The sequence below is a fragment of the Mobula birostris genome, chromosome 1, assembly GCF_030028105.1.
Source record: "Mobula birostris isolate sMobBir1 chromosome 1, sMobBir1.hap1, whole genome shotgun sequence".
Taxonomy (NCBI): Eukaryota; Metazoa; Chordata; class Chondrichthyes; order Myliobatiformes; family Myliobatidae; genus Mobula; species Mobula birostris.
Window position 1 is genome coordinate 187,427,162 of NC_092370.1, and position 23,739 is coordinate 187,450,900.

The 23,739-nt window shown below is 41.0% G+C and overlaps 1 protein-coding gene and 1 long non-coding RNA gene across 3 annotated transcripts in view; one reads left to right on the forward strand and one right to left on the reverse strand.

Annotated features, from left to right (window-relative positions):
• The window catches only part of egln3 (egl-9 family hypoxia-inducible factor 3), a 49,947-nt gene extending 27,109 nt beyond the window's left edge, over positions 1 to 22,838 (reverse strand). The window contains exon 1 of one of the 2 annotated variants that reach the window (XM_072267445.1): positions 21,263 to 22,838. In XM_072267445.1, coding sequence (XP_072123546.1) covers positions 21,263 to 22,612 — 1,350 coding nt within the window. In that variant the 5' untranslated portion in view covers positions 22,613 to 22,838. Of the gene's footprint in view, positions 1 to 11,460; positions 11,998 to 21,262 lie in introns of those variants that run through there. The other variant, XM_072267454.1, reaches the window with a different exon arrangement.
• On the forward strand, positions 11,924 to 20,974 carry LOC140202516 (uncharacterized). Its single transcript, XR_011887113.1, has 3 exons — positions 11,924 to 12,314; positions 19,691 to 20,084; positions 20,571 to 20,974. It is a non-coding gene; the product is annotated as an uncharacterized lncRNA (long non-coding RNA).
• Positions 22,839 to 23,739: the final 901 nt, after the last annotated feature.

Below are 23,739 nucleotides of genomic sequence, written 5' to 3' on the forward strand. Positions count from 1 at the left end.
GATTAGTGTTTGGGTGTTTTTGATTTGCTTTTTAACTGGTTTGACACCACATTGTGGACCAGATGACCTATTCCTATGCTGTGCTGGTCTATGTTCTATAAATACAAAATTATGAGGGGTTTAGGAAGGGTTGACAGCAAAAAAGTATCACCTTGTTAGAAGTGAATAAAACTACAGGAGGCAGATTTAGAGTATAGGATAAAAGATTTAGGGGGGAAAATTGGAGAGTGACTTTTTCCACCCAGTGAATGGTGAGTAGCTAGAATTCACTAGCAGAGAAAGTAATAGCATTTAAAAAGAATCGCTTAGGCATAGAGGGCTAGGAACCAAGTCCAGGAAGAGGGGATCAATATAGATGGGTGCCCAATGAACATAATAGGAACAGAAGTAGGTCACCAGGCCCTTCAAGCCTGCCCTACCATTTACTACTATCATGACTGATCTACGCTAACGTCAACTTGTCTTCTGCATCTCCTCTCCATACTCTCCTATTCCATGATCTATTAAATGTTTATCCAACTCCACTTTAAATACTTCTAGTGATCCAGCTTTCATCCAGGACAGAGAGTTCGGGACACTCACCGCCCTCTGAGAAGAAGTTACCCAGTATCTCAATTTTAAATGACTGGCCTCTTATTTTGTAGTTATATGTAGAGCACGATGAGACCCAAAGCTCCACTGAACTTGAATACCTATAAGAGAAAGTGATGCAAGAGAACAACAGAACCTGTTAAAAGATGTACCAGCTAAAGGTTGTTTAATTTGCCGAGTAGAGGAGGGGAGTCATTCATGGAATGCCAAGGATATCCTCAAAAAGTGACATGTTTCATATGAAATATGCTAAATCACAGACCTCCACGATCATTACCAAACAAGTACATTATTTTGCTTCAAGAAGAATTTCTTGGAGCCCTAGCTGAGATATTTGCATCATCATCTGTAGCAAATGTTGTGCCTTTATTTAAAGAGGGATGCAAACAAAAAAACTGGGATATATAGACCAGCAAGGCTAACATCGGGCATTGGAGAGGGTCCAGAGAAGGTTCATGGGAATGATCTCAAGAATGAAAGGGTTAACTTATGAGGAGCATTTGATTGCTCTAGGCCTGTACTCACTGAAGTTTAGAAGAATGAAGGGGGATCTTATGGAAATCTATTGAATATTTAAAGGCCTAGATTGAGTGGATGTGGAGATTGTGTTTCCTATAGTGGGGGAATCTGGGACCAGACAGTACAGCCTCAAAACACAAGTGATGTAAGCATCGCTTTTGAAAAGAAATGAGGAAGAATTTCTTTAGCCAGAGGGTAGTGAATATGTGGAGGGAGAGTCACTGAGTATGTTTAAAGTGGAGATTGGTAGGTTCTTCATTAGTAAGAGTTTCAAAGGTTATCGGAGAAGGGAGAAGAATGGGGTTGAGGTGCTGATATACAGAGGAATCTTGGGATCCAAGTCCACAGTCCCCTGAAAGTAGCCATACAAGACAATAGAGTGGTAAAGATAGCGCACGACATTTATTAGATAGGGTACTAAATTCAAGAGTCAGGATATTGTGTTGTATCTTTATAAACCTCCCATTAGGCTACACCTCAAGTATTGCATTAAGTTATTTACTACAAAGCTGCCTAGATTACAGGGCGTGTGCTGCAAGGAAAGTTTGGACAAACTAGGCTTGTTTTCTCTTGAGCAGCAGTAGCTGATGAGTGACCCAATAGAACTTTATAAAATTATAAGAGGCATAGATAGGCTAGACAGTGGTCACTCCCCCCCACCCCCCAGAGTCAAAATATCTCAATACATGCATTTAAGGTGAGAGAGGCAAGTTCAAAGGAGATATGTGGCACATTTATTTATTCCCCCCCCCCCCACACACACACACACACGGAGATTGGGAGACTGCTTTGTCAAGTACCTCAGCTCCATCTGCAAAAAGCAGAATTCCTCTGTGGCCAACCATTTAAATTCCTATCCCTATTCCCAGTCTGACATGTCAGTGCATAGTCTCCTCTTCTGTCACAATGAGGCCACCCTCAGGTTGGAAGAACTACACCTCATATTCTCTCGAGGTAGTATCCAACCTGATGGCACGAACACTGAACTCTCCAAATTCTGATACTTTTTTCCTGCCTCTTTGCTCTTCTTTATTTCCCCACTCTGGCCTCTTCTCAACAGCCTACCATCTCACCCAGATGCCCCTCCTCCTTCCCCTTCTCCCATGTTCTACTCCCTTCTCTTATCAGATTCCTCCTTCTCCAGACCTTCACCTTTTCTACTTATCACCTCCTATCTTCTTACTTCATTCCCCCACTCCCACCCCCCAACCACCTGGGTTCATCTATCACCTTCTAGTTTTTCCTCTTTCCCCTCACCCCACCTTCTTATTCTGGCATCTTCTCCCTTCCTTTGCTGTTCTCATGAAGGTCTCGGCCAGAAATGTTGACTATGTTCATTTCTATAGATGCTGCCTGATCTGCCGAATTCCTCCAGCATTCTGTGTTTATTGCTCTGTATTGTATTAACTAAGTTCTGGACGTTTGTGCAGATGATCTCCCTTTGTATCATGGAAAAACCCAATACAGGCCCAGACTGTAATGTTACTATGGTTACTTACCTCTCTCACCTTAAATGTATGCCTGCAGTTATCCATGTCAAATGTTTCACCATCAAAAAATTGAAAAAGACTATGTTTCCTTGTAGGACTCTAGAGCTTAGTTCAGATGGTAGAATTGAATTAAAATCCTCCTCAATATTATTTTGCAATTTCATATGTTCTTTGGAGAATACCATCATATGTTAAAAAATTAGAATTTAAATCAATACACACAAGGCAGAAAACAATCTACTTATTAAAAATAATTCAGGGGGGCGCTAGTGCACATGCGTATGGATTAGACGTGTTTGATCAGTGCTCCTCTCCGAGGCCTCGATAAAATTACTATTATACCATGTTCTATTCATTCATAGGCCAACAGTGTATGTCTAAACGAAGTGTCTGGAAAGGTTTGACAATGCCGAAGGCAAATAAAGCCAAGACTGCTGACTGCCAAACTACCGAAGTTTGTGCTAACAACGGGTCGGTAAAGAACTTCTCCGCGTCTGAGATACCGCCCGATAAAACTTAGGCCATGTGCAAGGAATTAGGTCAGGAGATTTCTGAGTCAATTCTGCACGGCATTAACGACTGCTTTGATGTTTCTGAGACCAAGTTTGAGGCACTTGGGGCCTCCCAGGCTGACTTACAAGCCCGTGTGGCTAATCAAGAACTAACCACCAGTGACCTTGAAACACCCGTGCAAGAGCTTGAAGTTAGGTATTCAGAGCTAATGAGACAAAATAGCCAGCTTGAAGCTAAAGTGCATGACTTAGGGGCTCGTTCCCGGAGACATAATATTAAGATTGTAGGGATACAAGAGGGTGAGGAGGATGGTAATCCCACCGAATTTGTTTCCAGACTGATTCCCAAGTTGTTCGGAGAAGAGCATTTCCCATATCCGGTTAAAGTCGATCATGCGCATCACTCTCTCTATCTGAAGCCAGCTGCCAGCAGGAAACCGCGCACCATCTTGGCACGTATCCATCACTTTCAAGTGTAAGAGCTGATCCCGCACCGCAGCAGACTACAACCCATGCAGTACAAGGGAAACAAGGTCTTGATCTTCCCGGACTATACTAAAGAGGTGATGACTCAACAAAATAGAGAGAGTACAGAGGAGATTTATTAGAATGTTACCTGGGTTTCAGCACCTAACTTACAGTGAAAGGTTGAACAAGTTAGGTCTTTATTCTTTGGAGCGTAGAAGGTTGAGGGGGGGACTTGATAGAGGTATTTAAAATTATGAGGGGGATATATAGAGTTGATGAGGATAGGCTTTTTCCATTGAGAGTGGGGGAAGATTCAAACAAGAGGACATGAGTTGAGGGTTAAAGGGCAAAAGTTTAGGGGTAATATGAGGGGGAACTTCTTTACTCAGAAAGTGGTAGCTGTGTGGAACGAGCTTCCAGCAGAAGTGGTTGAGGCAGGTTCAATGTGTCATTTAAAGTTAAATTGGATAGCTATATGGACAGGAAAGGAATGGAGGATTATGGGCTAAGTGCAGGTCGGTGGGACTAGGTGAGAGTAAGAGTTCGCCATGGACTAGAAGGGCCGAGATGGCCTGTTTCCACGCTGAAATTGTTATATGGTTATTATCCATCCTGATCAGACAGGATTTGTCCCGGGAAGGTTCTCTTTTTCCAATGTCAGATGCCTCCTTAGTACTACATATGCTGATCATGGGAAAGCTAATGGGGCAGCAATTTTATCCTTGATGCACAAAAGGCTTTTGACCAGATTGAGTGGCCTTACATGTTTGAGTCACTGTACAGGTTTGGGTTCGGGGAGTCATTTGTATCTTGGGTAAAACTGATATACGCCAGCCCAATGTGTTCTATTATAACTAATGGTGACAATTCAACTCTGTTTCCCCTGCACCGTTCAGTCCAGCGGGGGTGCCCTCTCTCACCGGCCCTTTCTGCCGTCGCGGGAGAGCCCCTTGCCTTAAAAATAAGAAGTCACCCAAATATTCTGGGTTTGAAAGTGGGAGGTAATGAAACACTTATTAGTTTATATGCCAACGATGTGATACTCTACTTACAAAACTCGGAAAAGTCAGTCCCTCTTCTAGATTTAATCACCTCTTTTGGCAGAATACTGGGATACTCAATCAATTGGACAAAAAGTGACTTTGTGCCCCTCTCCAACGACTACACACGGGGTTTTTTGGAAACTGTCCCGTTCAAAGTGGTTAAAGATCACTTTACTTATCTCAGCTTGATAATCCCCAAAGATCCTAAATTAATATTCAAATTAAACTTCACGGAGTTTTATTTCAAAACTTAAACAGAATATAGAAAGTTAGAAAACCCTACCTCTGTCCATGATTGGTCGTATAAATTCAATTAAAATGGTTTCCCTTCCTAGGTTTCTCTATCTTTGTCAAAATCTCCCCATTTTTCTTACATCAGCTTTCTTTAAAGAGTTGGACTCCATAATATCGTCTTATATCTGGAATTATAAGAATCACACGATTTCGAAAATTCATTTACAAAAGCTCGAGTCTGAAGGAGGGCTGGGATTATCTGTATTTAGACTAACTATTATTGGGCTGTCAATGCTAGGGCTTTAATGTTTTGGCAACAGGGGGCTCCGGATAACCTAGCCCCTGGGGCTCCCTTGTGGTTATGTATGGAGTCCAACTCTGTTGTCAATTCCTCCTTGCCAGCCATGCTGTTCTTCAAGTTAGAGGGACCTGGAACTTCAAAAAGTTTGAGTTTTGTTTTGAAAAATTCCATAAAAATTCTAAATCAGATTAGGAGCGTTCTGAATTTACCAGAGACCTCTGTACAAACACCAACCTGTTTCAATCACTCCTTTCTACCCTCATGGTTAGATAAAACCTACCATGCTTGGAGGGAGAAGGGTCTAGTTTCTACTGAAGACCTGTACATAGAGGGACGGTTTGCAACATTTAGTCTGCTGAAAAAGAAATTTGAGCTGCCTCATTCGCACTTTTTTCGTTATTTGCAAATTAGACACTACATTCAATCTAAGATTCGTAATTTTGAAATCCTTCCAGGGAAACATATGTTTTTTTTGATATTTTAAAGAACCCTCCTGACTCCAGGCATCTCGTTTCTAAGTTTGTACGTTTGTTTAATAATTGCACTGTAGCGTCTACTGGGAAGATTAGAGACACCTGGAGAGAGGAGTTGGGCATTGAATTATCTGAAACTGCCTGGGATAAGTGTTTGTCTATGATACAGGCTTGCTCTGTTAACAGCAGGCACCAACTGATCCAGTTTAAAGTTGTCCACTGTCTCCATTACTCTAAACTTAGATTGCACAGGATTTACCCTTCTGTCTCGCCAATGTGTGATAGATGCCAAGGGACGGAAGCTACGTTGTCACACACCTTTTGATTTTGCCCATTACTGACTGGATTTTGGTCCAAAATATTCCACTGGTACTCAAAGGCCCATAAAAGATCCTTCCCCTTGGAAGCTGGTCTCGCTATATTTGTCTTCTCGCAATCTACTATTTGTTTCCCTGCAGCCATACAACAGTCTCTGATGCTGGGGATGATTGTTGCCAAAAGACTTATCTTGAGGAAATGGAAATCACTCTCTCCCCCTTCCTTTCGGAGATGGATGGCTGATATGATCTCAGTCATACAGATGGAGAAACTTAGGTTCTTGAGAACCAATTCAATTAAAAAATTTTCGGCTATCTGGGATCTATTTCTTGCCTACCTGGCCGAGGCCGGGGGTGGATGAGCAATTTCCCCCCCAGCTTAATGTTTAGTATTTTTGAGCACTTTGTACAATAGGCATTCCTCTAATGTTATGTCTTTCTTTTTGTTTATTTCTTTTTTATACATGTCTGAGTTGGTACGTTTTTGTTGATTTTTTTTGAAAATTTTGAAGGTAAAGTATTTAAAAAAATAATAATTCAAAAAATGAAAGTAACAATCTCTATATGAAAGAACTACACAGATAAATGAAAAGTAGATTTGACTGTCATTTTGAATAAGTCATCTGTTTTGTGAAAAATCCAGGATTGAATTTTGAATAAAAGAACATATTTCCACCAAGATAGCCATCAACAGATTCTAGAGTGTCCTTTTTGAATTTTTTGGCTCATCTATCTTGGAGAAAGCATGTAAACTCTGATTCACTTTATAATCAAGATCTGGTCCCGAAGCAAATTTATGCACCAGTTTAAATAAATTAGTGAGAAATGCCTTTGCTAGTGATGGTAAGTGACTGCGCATGATAATTTTATCCCACTTTAATTCTTGGTCTCACCTTCACAATATATTTTTATTATTTATTCATTAAGATCTTAAAATAACACCAGTTAGAACATATTTTGTGTTTACTACTTTATATTTAGCAAGTGACTTCTCAGCCACCAATCTTCAAATCTGAATGTAAATTGTGGATTTAATTTGAATGAACAATAGGTTCCCAAAAGCTGTAGCATGGGTGCAAATCAGGAAGTGTGAAGTTTGTGTGTAGTTTCAAAGAAAGCAGTCTAAATACAGAATTGTCCTTTGATGTTTAGCACATAAAATATAAAGCCCAGTGAGACCTTACAACCAAAAGTGTCTCATTATGTTGCCTGCTGCATCTTGTTTGGTCGAATACAGAAGCTGCTTCACATCTACCAGTACTTTTCTCCATTGACTTCATTCATGCAATACCAATAAGTAGCGATTCTGCATGCAGCTCCAATTGGAATTATCAAATATTCTTGTGGTGCACAGATACAATGGTTCTGTCTCAGTCCTGCTCACCAGATCTGGAACATCTAGTGGTCATACATTGTCCATTTTATCTGCCAAAGGAATTTTCCGATATCATCCTGGTAGTGTATATTCTACCTCAGACTAACACCAAGCAGGCACTGGAGGAGCTGAGCACTGTAATCAGCAGGCACAAAAAAGCACCCTGATGCTCTCCCTATCATTGCATAGGATTTCAACCAAGCCAACCTGAAGAAGTCTGTCAACTACCACCAACACATCACCAGTGGAACCACACTTAAGCACTGTTATACCATCATTAAGAACCCTTACCATACCATCCAATACCCACACTTTAGAAAGTACTTCTGATCCCGGCATATAGGCAGAGACTAAAGACCACAGCAGGGATGAGCACTGAGAAGGTATGGTCAAGGAAGGCGTATAATCGTTTACAGGACTGTTCTGTTCTGAGTCAGTGAACTGGACAATATTCAGGTATTCATCTTTAAATCTGAATGAGTACAGCAGAGTTGTCACTGACTTCATCAAGACCTGTGTGGATGAGTGTGTGCCTTGGAGAATATACCAGATATATGCAAACCAAAAGCTGTGGATGAACCAGGAGAATTGAAGTCTGCTGAGGGGTAGATCTGCAGATTCAAAACTAGTGATCCAGAACTATACAGAAAGTACAAGTAAGACCTATGGAAGGCTATTTTAAGAATGAAAAAAAAAATTCCACTTGAGGTTAGAGAGAGATTTGGATGCACGTCAGCTCTGGCTTTGTAGAAAGCCATCACTTCCCACAAAGTGAAACCCAGCATCATGAACATCAGTGATGCTTCACTCCCAGGTGACCACAACATCTGTTATGCAAACTTTGAAAGGGAGACTATAACTACAGTTGTGCAAATCCCAGCAGCATCTGGTGACCCTGTGATCTCTGTCTTGAAATCCGACATCAGAACGTCTTACAAGGGGGTGAATCCCCACGAGGCATCAGGCCCTGGTATACCCGATAGGGCTCTGAAAACCTGTGCCAACTAACTGGGAGGAGAGTTCAAGGACATCTTCAATATCTCACTGCTGAAATCGGAGGTTCCCTGCTGCTTCAAAACGACGACCATCATACCAGTGCCCAGGAAGAGCAGGGTAGGCTGCCTCAATAAGTCACCCAGTGGCACTCCTTATCTAGTATGACGTTTAGAGAGGTTGGTCACGGCAAGAATCAATTCCTGCCTACGTGAGGACCTGGACCTGCTATAATTTGCTTATCACCACAATAGATCTACAGCAGATACAATTTCACTGGCTTTCCACTCGGCCTTGGATCACCTAGACAATAGCAATACCTTCGTAAAGCTGCTGTTTATTGATTACAGCTCAGCATTCAACACAATCATACCCTCAGTCCTTGTGCCTTTTTCACCACACAGCTGGTGTGTACAGACCAAGTGAAGCCCTCGGTGATGTGGATGCCGAGGAACTTAAAGCTGTTTACCCTCACAACTCCAGACCCATTGATGTCAATAGGGGTTAGCCCATCTCCATTCCTCCCGTAATCCACAACCAGTTCCTTTGTTTTTGCAACATTGAGGGAGAGGCTGTTTTCTTGACACCACTGCGTCAGAGTTGACTTCTTCTGTGTAGGCCACTTCGTTACTGTTTAAGATTAGGCCAATAAATGTAGTATCGTCAGCAAATTTAATTAGCAGATTAGAGCTGAGGATAGTGACACAGTCATGGGTTTTCATGGAGTAAAGGAGGGGACTTAGTACACAGCCCTCAGGTGCTCCTATGTTGAGAGACAGAGGGATAGAGGTGAGGAAGCCCACTCTTACCACTTGCTGGCGATCTGACAAGAAGTCCAGGATCCAGCTGCACAAGGCAGGGTCAAGGCCAAGGTCTCTGAGCTTCCTGTCGAGTCTAGACAGAATTATGGTGTTGAATGCTGAACTGTAGTCCAAGAACAACATTCTCACATAAGCATCCCTCTTCTCCAGATGTGTAAGGATATTATAGAACAGTGGCTACTGCATTGTCTATCGATCTGTTTGTCAGTAGGCGAACTGTAGAGGGTCCAGTGTGGGTGGCAGCAAGCTGCAGATGTAGTCCTCGACCAGATTCTCAAAGCATTTGCTTATTATTGAGGTGAGTGCAACAGGACGCCAGTTGTTCAGGCATGTTACCTTGGTCTTTTTTGGTACAGGGACAATGGTGGATAATTTGAAGCAGGAGGGCACTCTACCCTGGGAGAGGGAGAGATTAAAAATGTCTGTAAACACACTTGCCAGTTGTGCTGTGCACATCCTGAGTACTCGCCCTGGGATGCCATCCGGTCTCACAATTTAGACTATTGTATGCAATTCTGGCCATCTACCTGCATAAAAGATGTCAACAGGATTGTAAGAGCACTGAGAAAATTTACAAGGATGTTGTCAGGAGCGGAAAACTCGACTTATATGGAAAGGTCCAATTGGTTAGGACTTTATTCCCTAGAGCATAGGAAAATGATGGAGTTATACAACATTATGAGATATAGATAGGGTAAACGTAAGCAGCTTTTTTCACTGAGGTTGGGTGACACTAAAACCAGAGGTCATGGGTTAAGGATGAACGGTGAAATGTTTAAGAGAGACACGAGAAGGAATTTCTTCACTCAGAGGGTGGTGAGAGTGTGGTACGAGCTGCCAGCAGAAATGACAGCTGTTGATTCGATTTCAATATTTAAGAGATTTTGGATAGGTATATGAATGGGAGGAGTAAGAAGGCTATGGTCTCAGTGCAGGTTGATGGGATGTCGATGGGACAAGACAAATTCATAGTTTGGCAGTGAATAGATGGGCTGAAGGACCTTTTTCTGTACTGTAGTGTTCTATAACAATGAATAGGATCTCAAATGGCCATCTTACAGCTTTGAAAATGTCATCATGGAAGGAGCAAGACCAGTGCAATTTAAAATTGGGTTTACACAATTCAAAAGGGGCCCTATGAACATTATCAGTACATAGATATCTAACAAATGAACATCCTGTTCAGGTAACATAACAACATACTTCCTTCTTGGAAATGAACTGTAGATATTAGTCCTGATTAAACTAAAGCTGGTAACTATGTAATTTGGCACCTTGAACTCAGCAATGCTAAAACCACCCAAAATTATATCAACACATCCAACATCAAAGGATGTCTGTGTGCCATTCATGGAAGAACTACCTTCCACACCCATCTCTACTCTCAAGGTACCACATACAGTTTAATCCAAATTCACCAGATATCGAAGGTGATTTTCAAAGACAATCCAAACAAATGATGCATTTTAAGAAGTCCAGTCTTTTAAAAATCATGATTGGCTCAACTGCCTTCTACAATCTTAACCTATTCGATAACAATGAACAAGCATTGTTTAAATGGCACAATTAATGTTGTATAAACATTAAGGTATGAACGAAATATGACAGCATGTCACATAAGGATGGCTTGATCAGGTAGGTAGATTTTTTTAAAATGCCTTAAAAGAGGCAAGTGCAACTGAGTGGAGTAACTTATGGCAATAATTACTAAATTTGGTCCTTGGGCAGATGAAGGCCCTAAACTTCAGCTACTAGTACTTGGAGTCAATTCATAAAGCATTGTTTTGATTCACAATGGCAGAATCTCTCCCCCAGAACATTTAAACTAGCAAACCAGAACACAACAAACTTTGAACTAATCAGCAGCTATGAAATAGCTAGCAGTACCATGATCCGGAAATATTATGCTAAAGACATTTTGCACTTTAGAAGAAATACACGTCAATTAAGTTGTTTGCAAAATAGCATTAACTTACTGTGATGCTGTGATATGGTACATTCTTCTCAACTAAAACTCAAAACCAAGAAACTTCAAAGTAAACTGTTAAATTATCAAAGTAGACTAATAAAGAACACTGCCAATTATTAGAGAAACTGAATTGATAGTATTCTGAAATATACAGAAAATAACTCTTAAAAGTCTGAGTCTTAAAACTCTTAAAAGTCAACTTCTGAAGCTGGAGCTGAAAAATCTGCTGATAGTACCCGATACGTTTGACCTAATTCAATAATATAACCTATACTTATTAATTTAGTCAAACTAAGTAAAGTAAATTCTTATCAAGTGTGACGTGCCTAATGCCAAATGATGGTGACAACTTACCTGAGATCTGTCTTTTATGTTATAATGTCCCAACTTCCCTCCACAAAGCATTATAAGTTTATCAAGTGATGAAAGAAGGAAGTCTATTGCATTGCAATTGTCTTTGGAGCCCCTGATCCATGCAATTTGGTCACCCCGCAGGTGTCTTTTGGAGTAACCAGTTCTCCGACCAGCCAACTGTCCATCCCGTAACTCTCCAACAAAATGCAAATTTCGTACTTCTTCAAAAATACAATCGCCGATCATTCTTCCCAAAAAGTTGTCAATGAAATAATAACCATGTTCGTTTAAACGAGGTACGATACACTCTTTCGCCAGCTTCTCAAGGTCTGAAAACATCCTGCTATACTTTTTGCTATTTGTCGAATGTGTCGCCAATTTGAAGAAACTTTTGACCGGGGATTCCACCTGATATGTTTGTTAATTCATAAACCGCTTCTTACTCATAGCCAGATAGGTCGCAAAACCTTCTCACTTCAGCGCCGATCTACCCACCCACGTCGCCGGAATTAAAGGCAGCTGCGCACTGGACTACTTCAAACCAGAGAACGGGGGACGTGCCATTACTCACTGGATGCGACGTGCCGAGTGTGCGAGTGGGAGGTGCCGGGAACATTGGTGGGTAGGCCCAGCCCTCGTCGCCATTGAGGAATCTCAGCGCAGCATGTAGGCAATATCGCGTAGATTTGCACAGTAATCAGATAGGTGGATAAAAACAATACCCCCTCCATACAGTCTCTCAGTGGCGCAAAATTCCCCATATTAGTCATTTCTTCAATCAAAATAAGCGAATTATTCAACGACCTCGCCATATTAATGTCACTTTTCTTGGTGATTCTGACTGGCACGGAAAGGTGAAGGAAGCAACATTTAAGTTTTATTTCACTTTACAGCAATATATATTTCATTGTTTAACTTTTGCTTTCCACATCATCATGAAACTTTTATTTTTTCCTTCCCATTTGATTATCTTTAACTTTTTCAAGTTCTGATAAGCTGTCATAATTTGAAACGTTACATCAGTTGCCCTCTATTCAGGGCGTTTAACTAGCTGAGTATATCTTATAGTTTTAATGTGATCGTTTGAAATCTAATTATTAATTTAATTAAGCCTTTTCAGAAATACCCAAATACAAAGCAAGCTTATGGGCCAAATGGCCTATTCCAATTTCTGTTGTTCGTTTATAACGGAATGACTTACTAAAAGTAGCATACTTTTGACCAATTAAGGAATGAGAGGCAAATACGGCATATCTGGAAAACAATGGATTCGCTGACCAAATATGTTCCAGTATGTTAATTATTAGTTAAAGATTATGTTGCTTCATTAATAATGTATGTACTTAAGCACTAATATAACTTCTCAAAATCATTTTCTAGTTTTGAAGCCTGCATGTCTTTTTCAACAGTAAAAACAGGAGAAATATTCATTAATAACCTTTAAAAAAAATTATAATTTTTGTTTATGTGATGTGTGTAATAGAAGAACATAAGATCATTACTTAACTGTGCATTTAAACTAAGTTGAACAGCAGCATTAACTCATCAATGTTTATGCCTCCCTTCTCCACCTTCATTTAAAGCATCCAAAATGACCATGGTCTTGATTAGTTTTCCTTTGTCTAAGCATCATTCTTGAGTTGATAATGCACCTTGGAATTGACTGGAATAATAGTTATTGTTCTAGTTCTTATCTGGTATAAATACAGAACATAGAATAGTACAGCACAGTACAGGCCCTTTGGCCCACAATGTTGTGCCGACCCTCAAACCCTGCCTCCCATATAAGCCCCCACCTTAAATTCCTCCATATACCTGTCTAGTAGTCTCTTAAACTTCACTAGTGTATCTGCCTCCACCACTGACTCAGGCAGTGCATTCCACGCACCAACCACTCTCTGAGTAAAAAACCTTCCTCTAATATCCCCCTTGAACTTCCCACCCCTTACCTTAAAGCCATGTCCTCTTGTATTGAGCACTGGTGCCCTGGGGAAGAGGTGCTGGCTATCCACTCTATGTATTCCTCTTATTATCTTGTACACCTCTATCATGTCTCCTCTCATCCTCCTTCTCTCCAAAGAGTAAAGCCCTAGCTCCCTTAATCTCTGATCATAATGCATACTTTCTAAACCAGGCAGCATCCTGGTAAATCTCCTCTGTACCCTTTCCAGTGCTTCCACATCCTTCCTGTAGTGAGGTGACCAGAACTGGACACAGTACTCCAAGTGTGGCCTAACCAGAGTTTTATAGAGCTGCATCATTACATTGCGACTCTTAAACTCTATCCCTCGATTTATGAAAGCTAACACCACATAAGCTTTCTTAAATACCCTATCCACCTGTGAGGCAACTTTCAGGGATCTGTGGACATGTACCCCAAGATCCCTCCGCTCCTCCACACTACCAAGTATCCTGCCATTTACTTTGTACTCTGCCTTGGAGTTTGTCCTTCCAAAGTGTACCACCTCACACTTCTCCGGGTTGAACTCCATCTGCCACTTCTCAGCCCACTCCTGCATCCTATCAATGTCTCTCTGCAATCTTTGACAATCCTCTACACTATCTAAGACACCACCAACCTTTGTGTCGTCTGCAAACTTGCCAACCCACCCTTCTACCCCCACATCCAGCTCGTTAATAAAAATCACGAAAAGTAGAGGTCCCAGAACAGATCCTTGTGGGACACCACTAGTCACAATCCTCCAATCTGAATGTACTCCCTCCACCACCACCCTCTGCCTTCTGCAGGCAAGCCAATTCTGAATCTACCTGGCCAAACTTCCCTGGATCCCATGCCTTCTAACTTTCTGAATAAGCCTACCGTGTGGAACCTTGTCAAATGCCTTACTAAAATCCATATAGATCACATCCACTGCACTACCCTCATCTATATGCCTGGTCACCTCCTCAAAGAACTCTATCAGGCTTGTTAGACACGATCTGCCCTTCACAAAGCCATGCTGACTGTCCCTGATCAGACCATGATTCTCTAAATGCCTATAGATCCTATCTCTAAGAATCTTTTCCAATGGCTTTCCCACCACAGACGTGAGGCTCACTGGTCTATAATTACCCAGACTATCCCTACTACAAAGCACCATATAAAATATGGTACAAAGCACCTAAAATCACTCCATTGTGGAACAGAATGAGACTCCTCCATACAATATATCTTCTGGATTCAGGTTACATTTGCACCATAATTGTGGATATGGTGTGACAGATATACAGTATATGAATATAAGGAGTAGGAGTTGATCTAGTACCTCAGCACAATTTTCCTGCATATTGCATGATTCCCTTAATATCCAGAAATCTATCAATTCTCTTTTGAAAATGAACTCAACAACAGAGCATCTACAGCACTCTAAGACCTCCTAAGATTAACTACCCTGAGTGAGATAATTTTTTCTTCAATGTGGTCCTAATTTGCTTGCATGTTATTCTTAAACTAGGATAACATCCTGCATACATTCATTTTGTTTGGCCCTGTGAGGACTTCATAGGTTTCAATGAGCTCTCCACTCAATCTTCTAAACTATAGAAAACAGCCCTGGTCTTCTCAAACATGCCACTCAAGAAACAGTCTAGTCAGTCATTCCTGCACTTCCTCGATGTCAACTAGTTCCCTTCTTGGGCAGGGATACCAAAACTCCATATGCAATGTCCATATATCCTTTCTCTATTATTCAAATCTCATATTAAAGCCAAACATTATATTTACTTACAAATTGCTTGTTTCATTTGTATGTTGGCTTTCAGTGACTTGTGTGCAAGCACATCTAGATTCCTGGGAACATCAACATACTCTCTGTCATCATTTTATAAAATGCTCTGGTTTTCTCCTTGTATATCAAAATACATGACTTCACATTTTTCACTCATCTGCTGTGTTCTCATCCATTACCCCAGTTTACCTATGTTGCCATCCTCCCATCTCCAATCCTCTTTACTTCTTTTTCCATGCAAACAATGTCGACTGCAAAATGAAATTATGACATTAACTTTTCTCAACCGAATCACTGATATATATCAATAATCAAATAGCTAATATCTCTACAGGACCACGATAGACACAAAGTGGATGATTTTTCCTTTTTGCCTGATTATATAAATATTTGTGTAATTACTCCCAATTCCATACACTTTAACCTTATTGTCAAACCGGCTATTTCTTATCAAAACAATTCGAATCAAGGCAAGGCTGGATGATGAGGGATATTGAGGCCTAGGCAAGATAAAGAAGGAGGTATGGGTCAGCTACAAGCAGTTGGGATCAAGTGAATCCCTGGAACAGTGTAGGAGATGCAAAAGTGTACTTGGTAGGGAAATTGGAGTAGACAAAAAGGGAGCATGCAGTAGCTTTGCAGAGAAGATGAAGGAAAATCTAGGGAGAATTTTTAAGCATTGTTAAGAAAAAAAGAGTAACTGGAGAAGGAACAGGATCCCTTAAAGACCAGAGGGGCCTCCTTTCTGTGTAGCTGTCGAAGGGCAAGGTTCTTAATGAATATTTCTCTTCTGTTTTTACTGTGGAGAAAGACATGATAGCTTCAGAACTAGTAAAATTAAATGGGATGGTCTTGCGTTAGTCTGCATTACAGTAGAGAAGATACAAAAGTAGACAAATCTCCAGGACATGACCTGGTTATTTATAAACACTGTGGGATGCTAGAGAAGAAATTATGGGAGCCCTGGCTGAATTATTTGTATCATTGTTGTTTTCAGGTAAACTGTAGGGTAGTGAATGCTGTGCTTTTATTTAAGATAGCTGGCAAAGATAACCCTGGGGATTAAGCCAGTAAATCTAACATCTATGTTAGGTAAGCTGGGGCGAGGAATTTGAGTAATAAAATAAGTGTGCATTTACAAAGGCAGGAGTAGTCAGCATGGCTTTGTGCATGAGAGATCATGTCTTATGAACTTGAGATCTTGATGAGGTGACTAAGAAGGTTGATGAAGTCAGGGTGGCAGACACAGTTTTTATACTCTTCAGTAAGGCCTTTCATAAGGTTCCATATGGTAGGCTGCCCTTGAAAGTTAGATCACATGGAATCCAGGGAGAACTGACTAATTGGATACACGAGTTGCTTGATGGTAGAAGGTTTTTTCTCAGACTGAGGGCCCATGACTAGTGGTATGCCTCAGGGGTCATTGCAGGGCCTATTGATATTTGTCATCTGTTGAATAAGAATGTACAAGGCACGATTAGTAAGTTTTTAGGGGACACTCAAATAGGTGGTATAGCGGACAATGAAGAAGATAATCAGAAATTACAGAGGAATCTTAATCAGTTAAGTAATTGAGCTGAGGAATATCAAATGGAGTTCAATTTGGATAATGGCAAGATGTTGTATTTTGGAAAGTCAAATCCAGATTGCACTTTTACAGTAATTGACAGGACCATAAGGGGTGTTGTAAAACAGAGGAACCTTGGTCAGGAGCACAGTTTCATGGTTCATTTAATGTCCAGGTAGATAGGGTGGTGATGAAGGCTCTTAGCAAGCTGGCCTCATAAGTCAGAGCATTGAGCATAAAAGCTGGAAGGTCACAATGCGAAAGTACAGGACACTAGTGAAGCCACGCTTGCAATATTGTGTTCAGGTGTGGTTACCTTGGTATAAACAGGAAGGAGTGCATAAACGAGTTAATGTGGATACTGCCAGGACTTAGTTATTGGGAGAGTTTTAACAGGCTGGGACTTTACTCCTTAGAGTATTGGAGATCAAGAGGCAATCTTCTAGATGTGTATAAAATCATGAATGACATAGATAGGGTGAGTTATTTTTCTGGAGTTGGGGTATCAAAAACTAGTTTTAAGGTGAGCAGAAAACTAATTAAGAGAAACTGGAAGGGCAACATTTTTACACAAAGGGTGGTATCTATGTGGAATCAATTGCCAGAGGAAGTGGTTGAGGCAGGTACAGTAACTATCTTTTAAAAGACAGTTGGACAGGCACATGGATTGGAAATCCATATTGGAAAAGTTTAGAATGTTGGGGGCCGGACTCTGGCAAATGAGACTAGCTTGGATTGGAGTCCTTGGTTGGCATGGACCAGTAGTTAAAGGCCTGTTCCATGCTATATGACTTTATGATTATATAAATGTCCAAATGCACCATATTCACTGGTTCACCCTTAAGACGTATCCTCAACCACCTCCAGCATATTGGTCAAATACATTATTTTCATAAATTCGTACTGACTTTGTTCAATGCTATTATTCTCTACAAGGCTTCTATTGCTTCGTTCATTAGAGATTGTAGCATTTTTCTAGCACTGGCATCAGTTCCATGTTTTATCTCTTCCTTATTAAATAGTGTAGTCAAATTTTCTACCCTCCAATCTATTGGAAATTATATAAAGATGATAACCAGACTAACCACTATCTCTATAACCATGTCTTTCAAAATGCTGTATGTGAATCATTGTTAACAACATAATATATGACAATAAACTGAGATCTACATCCTTTTCTTTCTATCAGCTAAGATACCTATCTCCACCTCTCTAATTTCACCATCTCCGTCTTTGCCTCTGCGTCTGTTAATTTCTAACCCCCCTTATTTGGCATTCTGTTTGGCACAGACATTGTGTCAAACAGCATGTTCATGTGCTGCCCTGTTTTATGTTATATGTTATCTTAAGAATTACATAAAATTTCAGCTCATGCAAAGTTCCATTGTTAGTCTTGCTTACCCTTTTCCTTGCTTGCTGACTTATATTGGTTCTCATTTAGGATGTTCAAGTTCAAGCTTAATTGTCACTCAACAATACATTTTGTATACAGCTAAACAAAACAATGTTCCTCCAGGGCCAACGTGCAAGACGTGGCACACAGTCACACCGCATGCAGCACATAACAATAATTATAATAGCACATACAGTCACAAAATGATATTAGCTCAGTTCCCTGAGTGGCCTGGCCTGAACACTGGTGGTACATGGGATGTTATCTTGGAGCCATGTTTCTGCAAGAATAAGCACACAGCAAGTTCCAGTTGGGGTCAGCTGCAGACGAAGGCAATCCCGCTTTTCTTCCAGGGAGCGAACACTGGAGAGCAATACTGATAGGAGAGTCGGCCTGTAGGGGCCAGCCCCCAACTCAGCATAGATTTTAAGAGCACCCACCATGCCTCTGTACTCTCCCACATCGTCTCCAGTGCCGCCGCCTCTGGGTGGCTGCAAGAGATGACGCTGCACCATGAGTGTCTGGTTCGCACAACAACCTGAGGCCACACAGCTCCTCTGCCATTGGTCTTGCCAATAAACTATTGAACCAGACTTACTGCATTTTGCATTACCTATATCTAACAGGGTTTTGCAATCACAAGAAAAACGTTTAAGACAAAAAATTTGCACCATTTGTTGGTCTTGGAGAAGCTGCTGCGACTAAGCACCTTACGGAAGTGGCAAAACCTCAGATTTAAATCCTTCATCTTTTTGATCAAATCTCGCTTCTGCCTTATAACCATATCACTTCTCAACCCTGCATTTGGATGATACTATGGCCCAGTTGTTGACACTGCTGCCTAACAGCTTGAATGACCTTGAGCATTGTCCGTGTTTGATCCCAACCTCGAGCACTGTCCATGTATTGTTCTCCCTGTGCGCATGTGCATTTAAACCATGTAATCTTTTTTCTTCAACAACCAAATGAGGTTTGGATTGTTGAGTTAATTAGCAACTGTAAATTCCCCTTCAGTATTCCCAAGAGGCAAATAAATCGAAGGACAGTTCGTGGGCACATAAAAGAGAATAAATTGCAGATCTGCAGGGAAATAAAAAGGGGGCTTATGATTGACGGGCTTTTTCTGCTGGAAGACAACACAAACTAGACAAGCCGAATAATCCTTTCCGTGCCACACTACAGTAGCATAGTGGTTAGTGCAACACTGTTAAAATTTGGGTGTTGGAGTTTGGAGTTCATTTCCAACGTTGTCGATAAGGAGCTTGTACGTCTCCTCATGAATGCATGTGTTTCCTCAGAGTGCCCAGGTTTCCTCCCACAGCCCAAAGACGTACCAGTTAATGGGTTAATTGGTCAATGTAAATTGTTCCTTGGTTAGGCTAGCATTAAATTGGTGAATTGCTGGCAGAATGGCTCAAAGGGCCTATTCTGTACTGTATCTCTAAATAAAATAAAATTGTGTAAGCTCTTAAATCAGATAGTGTTCTGAAATTTATGGTTCCTCCATATCTTAACCTCTCATTTACCTTTGCTTTATCCCAGTGTTAGACCTCCAAGAGGACCATAACCTTGCCATGGTTTGGAGGCTTGTGTACCTCAATGACCCAACATAGTTATGTTGGCTAGAATCAGCACTTTATGCTTTGGCTCTTGGTAGGGTCACCCAGTCCAAAGGTAGAGGCCAGATGAAGAGTGGTCCAGCAGTCCTCCAGCTGATAACCCTGACTGGTCAAACAAAACTGTAACAGAAACAGCATTGCAAAATCCTTCAATGCCTGTGTGCAGTAGTATTCCTGAGTCTCCACCTGGGACTTGCATAGCTGACAGTAGTGAAAGCTACTGGCACGATGAAGGAAACCCTGAACACCGCCAAGGACAGACGGATATGAAGGACGTTCATTGTTGCTGTAAACACCAGCAGCATAACAGACAGTAAGTAAGTAATCCTACTATTAGAGTCTTGTCTTGGGCTGTCTAGGTTTTGGAATTCCATCTCCCTTATTCCTTTCTTCCTCATTTTATTCTCTAACTTTACATCACTCCTTAAAACTAACCTCTTTGACCAGAAACACAACTCAGTATCAAACACTGACTATACTTCTATGAGTCTCCTCATATAGTTGGCAAGCTAAATAACTAATGGCAAGATAAATCCAGTATCTGCAGATTTGCTCTTGTTTGTGAACTAGTGTTATAATCTTCCCTCTCATTTAGCTTATGATTGCAGTGTTCTCTTCCTAATTCATGCTGCATCCCATCTATTACTCTTTCTCACACCATGATGCTGGGAGTTTACATCCCCCAATTCTCAGCTCCTGCTCAAACTTTTCACCCTGTCTCCTTCAGTCTTCACAACAATCTTTCGTTACTTTTCAGCTCACGAAGGATCATTGAAATGTTGATTGCATTTCTCTCTCCACAGATACTGCCTGACATGCAGAGAATTTCCAGATTTTCCCATTTTTATTTTAGATTGCCAGCGTTCACAGTATTTTGCTTTTGTGTCATTGTTGTTACTTGGTTAATGATGGAACCCTCCCACCTTTTGCATCTCAGCTCTAATATTGATTCTTGTTACTCTGGGGATAAGCTGCTGTTCAAAGATGTAGAATTCATACAATATAATGATTTTCAGAGCTAGAATTTCTATTTCTTCAATAGTATTGTGGTTCTTCCCATTCATGCCTATGTTTTATTCCTGGATTAGCAGATCAAAGTCCAGAGATAAAAAGAGAACACAAATTGCTACCCTTTTTAATTCATATGGAGCAAATCTTCACCTGAAAATCATAAATTTACAACTAAAAGCAAATTAATATCTGTTAATGTTCAATGAACCTTCTACATGTTAAGAAAACTGTTTTCAATTGTGTATATGAATTTGTTTCCTCATATCATGTACTATTTTCTAGTTTAACCAATAATTCTTAATATTAGATAATTTTATTGAATTGTTGGTAACAGTGTATTTTAAAAGTTCTTAAAGAGCACTTAATGCAAAAGAACAATTTTTATCACTATCATGACATTATTGTTATTGAAATCAAACATGTTAATTTTGTAAAATATGTATTCAATGCTTTCATGCTGGTTTATATAATTTTGGCTACTAACCTTGTGTCTTCCTCTAATTTTGTAGTGCCCAAATTTCCCATCTGCATGCAATATAAGTTTATCCATTCTCTGTAGAAGTTGTCCTATAGATGCACAGCCCGGCTCAGTACCCTGCACCCACATTATTTTGTCGCCACGAATTGTTTTATTGGTTGAAGCAGTTAATTCTTTATCTGAATTGGTACTCTGACCTGCCAGCGCTCCATCCTCAAAATTGCCACTCTGATGAAGAGCAATGACTTCTTGTAATATTTTGTCACCAATTTTGTGCCCCAGGAAGTCATCTACAAAACATAAGCCGTATTGATTCATACAAGGTGCAATGTGCTCTAACACCAGCCTGGATAAACTGATTCTTTTATTGGTTGCTATTTTAGGGCAACGATGTTTATTCAAGGTATCAGATACCACCTGTGAATCACATTTTACTTGGTTATTCGAGATATCCTTGGAGCATTTTGGTACTTCATCCTCGCTATCTGCATTTCTTTTCAGTTTGTCATTTTCTAAACTATTTGAGCTGTCACTGAGAAGTTTATTCATGGGGTCCAAAGAAGAATCTCCGTGCATTGTTGGCATTTGGGTTGGCACCAGTGGAATACTGCGAACCGTGCTGGCATGTGGAGAGTTCGTGCTGTACGTGTCAAACGACATGTCCGCGTGTTTGTTGAGTGCTTGGGAACACAGGCGTTTGCGTGGTGGTTCCGTGCAATCCCAGTTTGCCGGGGGCGCGCTCCCGCCCTCGCAGTTGTCAAGCTCACTGAATAGTTTGGCGCTGGAGCTTCCCGAACTGTCAGGAGCCCCCGAGCGTCCCACCACCAGCCCGCTCGCGCCGCCGGCTCGCACAAACAGCCGTTCGAGCTCAGTCGCGCGGTCAGGTTCCGTAACCGACCCGCCTGCGCTGTCACCTTGCGCGAGCTGTCGAATCCCGCTCGTGCCGCTGTAAGGTTCCGCAGCGACCTGTCTCGGTTGGCGCGTGGTGTCCGCATCGTGGGCTCCGGTATCGGGTTTATTTTCCATGTTTTTCACTTCAGAAGCATGATAACAAGTCTCCGGTAAACTCGCTGGCTCCGTGTCACTTACTCGTTTGCATTGTGCAGTTCCGTTTCCCTTTTCTAGCCAAGGGAGCATAGAGTCCGACACGCTAAAGTCAAATAGACTTGTGTTGGTCTTCAAACAGTCCCGACCCTGCGCTGGCTGCTTTTCCTCGAACCTGGTGCGCGTGCACGCAGCCGCCTCTTGCTCGGAGCTGTCGAGGTGCCGCGAGCTGTTCTCGGGTTGCAGCCGCGCCTGCACGCGTCCACCGTGCTGCTGTTGCTGTTTTTTACATTCCTCAAACCGTGTCATCATATTCAACTATTCCCAATGATCCGTTCTAAAGTCAAGCATATTACATAGCCGAATCAACCTTCGCTTTATAATACGTGCACGCGCTTTCGAAACATTTTCCATTGGTTCGAACCTTTAAAACGATTTCTGCCATCCGGCTATAGACGAGTCCATGAAGTTGTCAGAGTTATTGCTAAATGAAAGTTTTGTTATACTTATCAGAAAGTATATTACTGCGCTGGATTTGCACCACGCTGTTCTTATTTATACTCTTGGACATGTGACCAATTTATTTTCGGAAACGAATAGTTGCGCTTCATTAAATCCGTGGACTAGTCGTGGGAGTCACTGGCAAAACTAATACTGATTATTGTTCTTCCCTGATTGTCTAGCAAAGGTGATGAACAATCATAATCTTAAATCAATGTAGTTTTAGGATGAAGCTATTCCCGCCCGCTGTTTTTCGGCTGAAATTTCCTGGATTTAGACATTGGCAGGATGAGGACATGGTGATAAATACCAAAATCAGGATGGCGGCGTGTTATTTAGAGAAAAACGTGGAATGTAGTTTCAACGGAATATAAAGGATAAAAATTTGGTAAGGAATGAAATTCATTTGAGTTTGGGAGAAACCTTTGCTTGCATTTAATAAAGAGAACTGGGACCAATGTCCTCTTGAAATTCCTTGGTGTTGTGGAGGTGAGCCAGGTTGGAGAGCCAGGAGTGGGATTATGATGTTGTGGTCCAGTTTAAAGGGTCACAATTGACACTGAATTTGTCAGAAAACAGAGTTTTCAGGAAACGTAAGAAAGTAGAAAGAAAGGGTGGTGGCAGTATTGATAAGGAGAATATTAGTGTTAGAGAGAAAGTGTCCTGGAGTGATCAAAACCTACTCAGTTAAGAAACAGGAATGACTTTGCACTAATAGGAGTATTTGATATGCTGCCAAGTTGTGTGAAGAATATATTGGCACAAATCTGCAGGAAAAGTATAGAGATGTGCAAAAACAATAGAAAGCTTAATGTAGACTGACATAGTCAATAATATAAGGTCATAGATGAGATATTTTTGAGGTGTGTTCAGGAAAATCTTACTGAAAAAAAATTAAATATAACAAATGGGAGAGAAAGCTTTAAAGCCAAATGGGA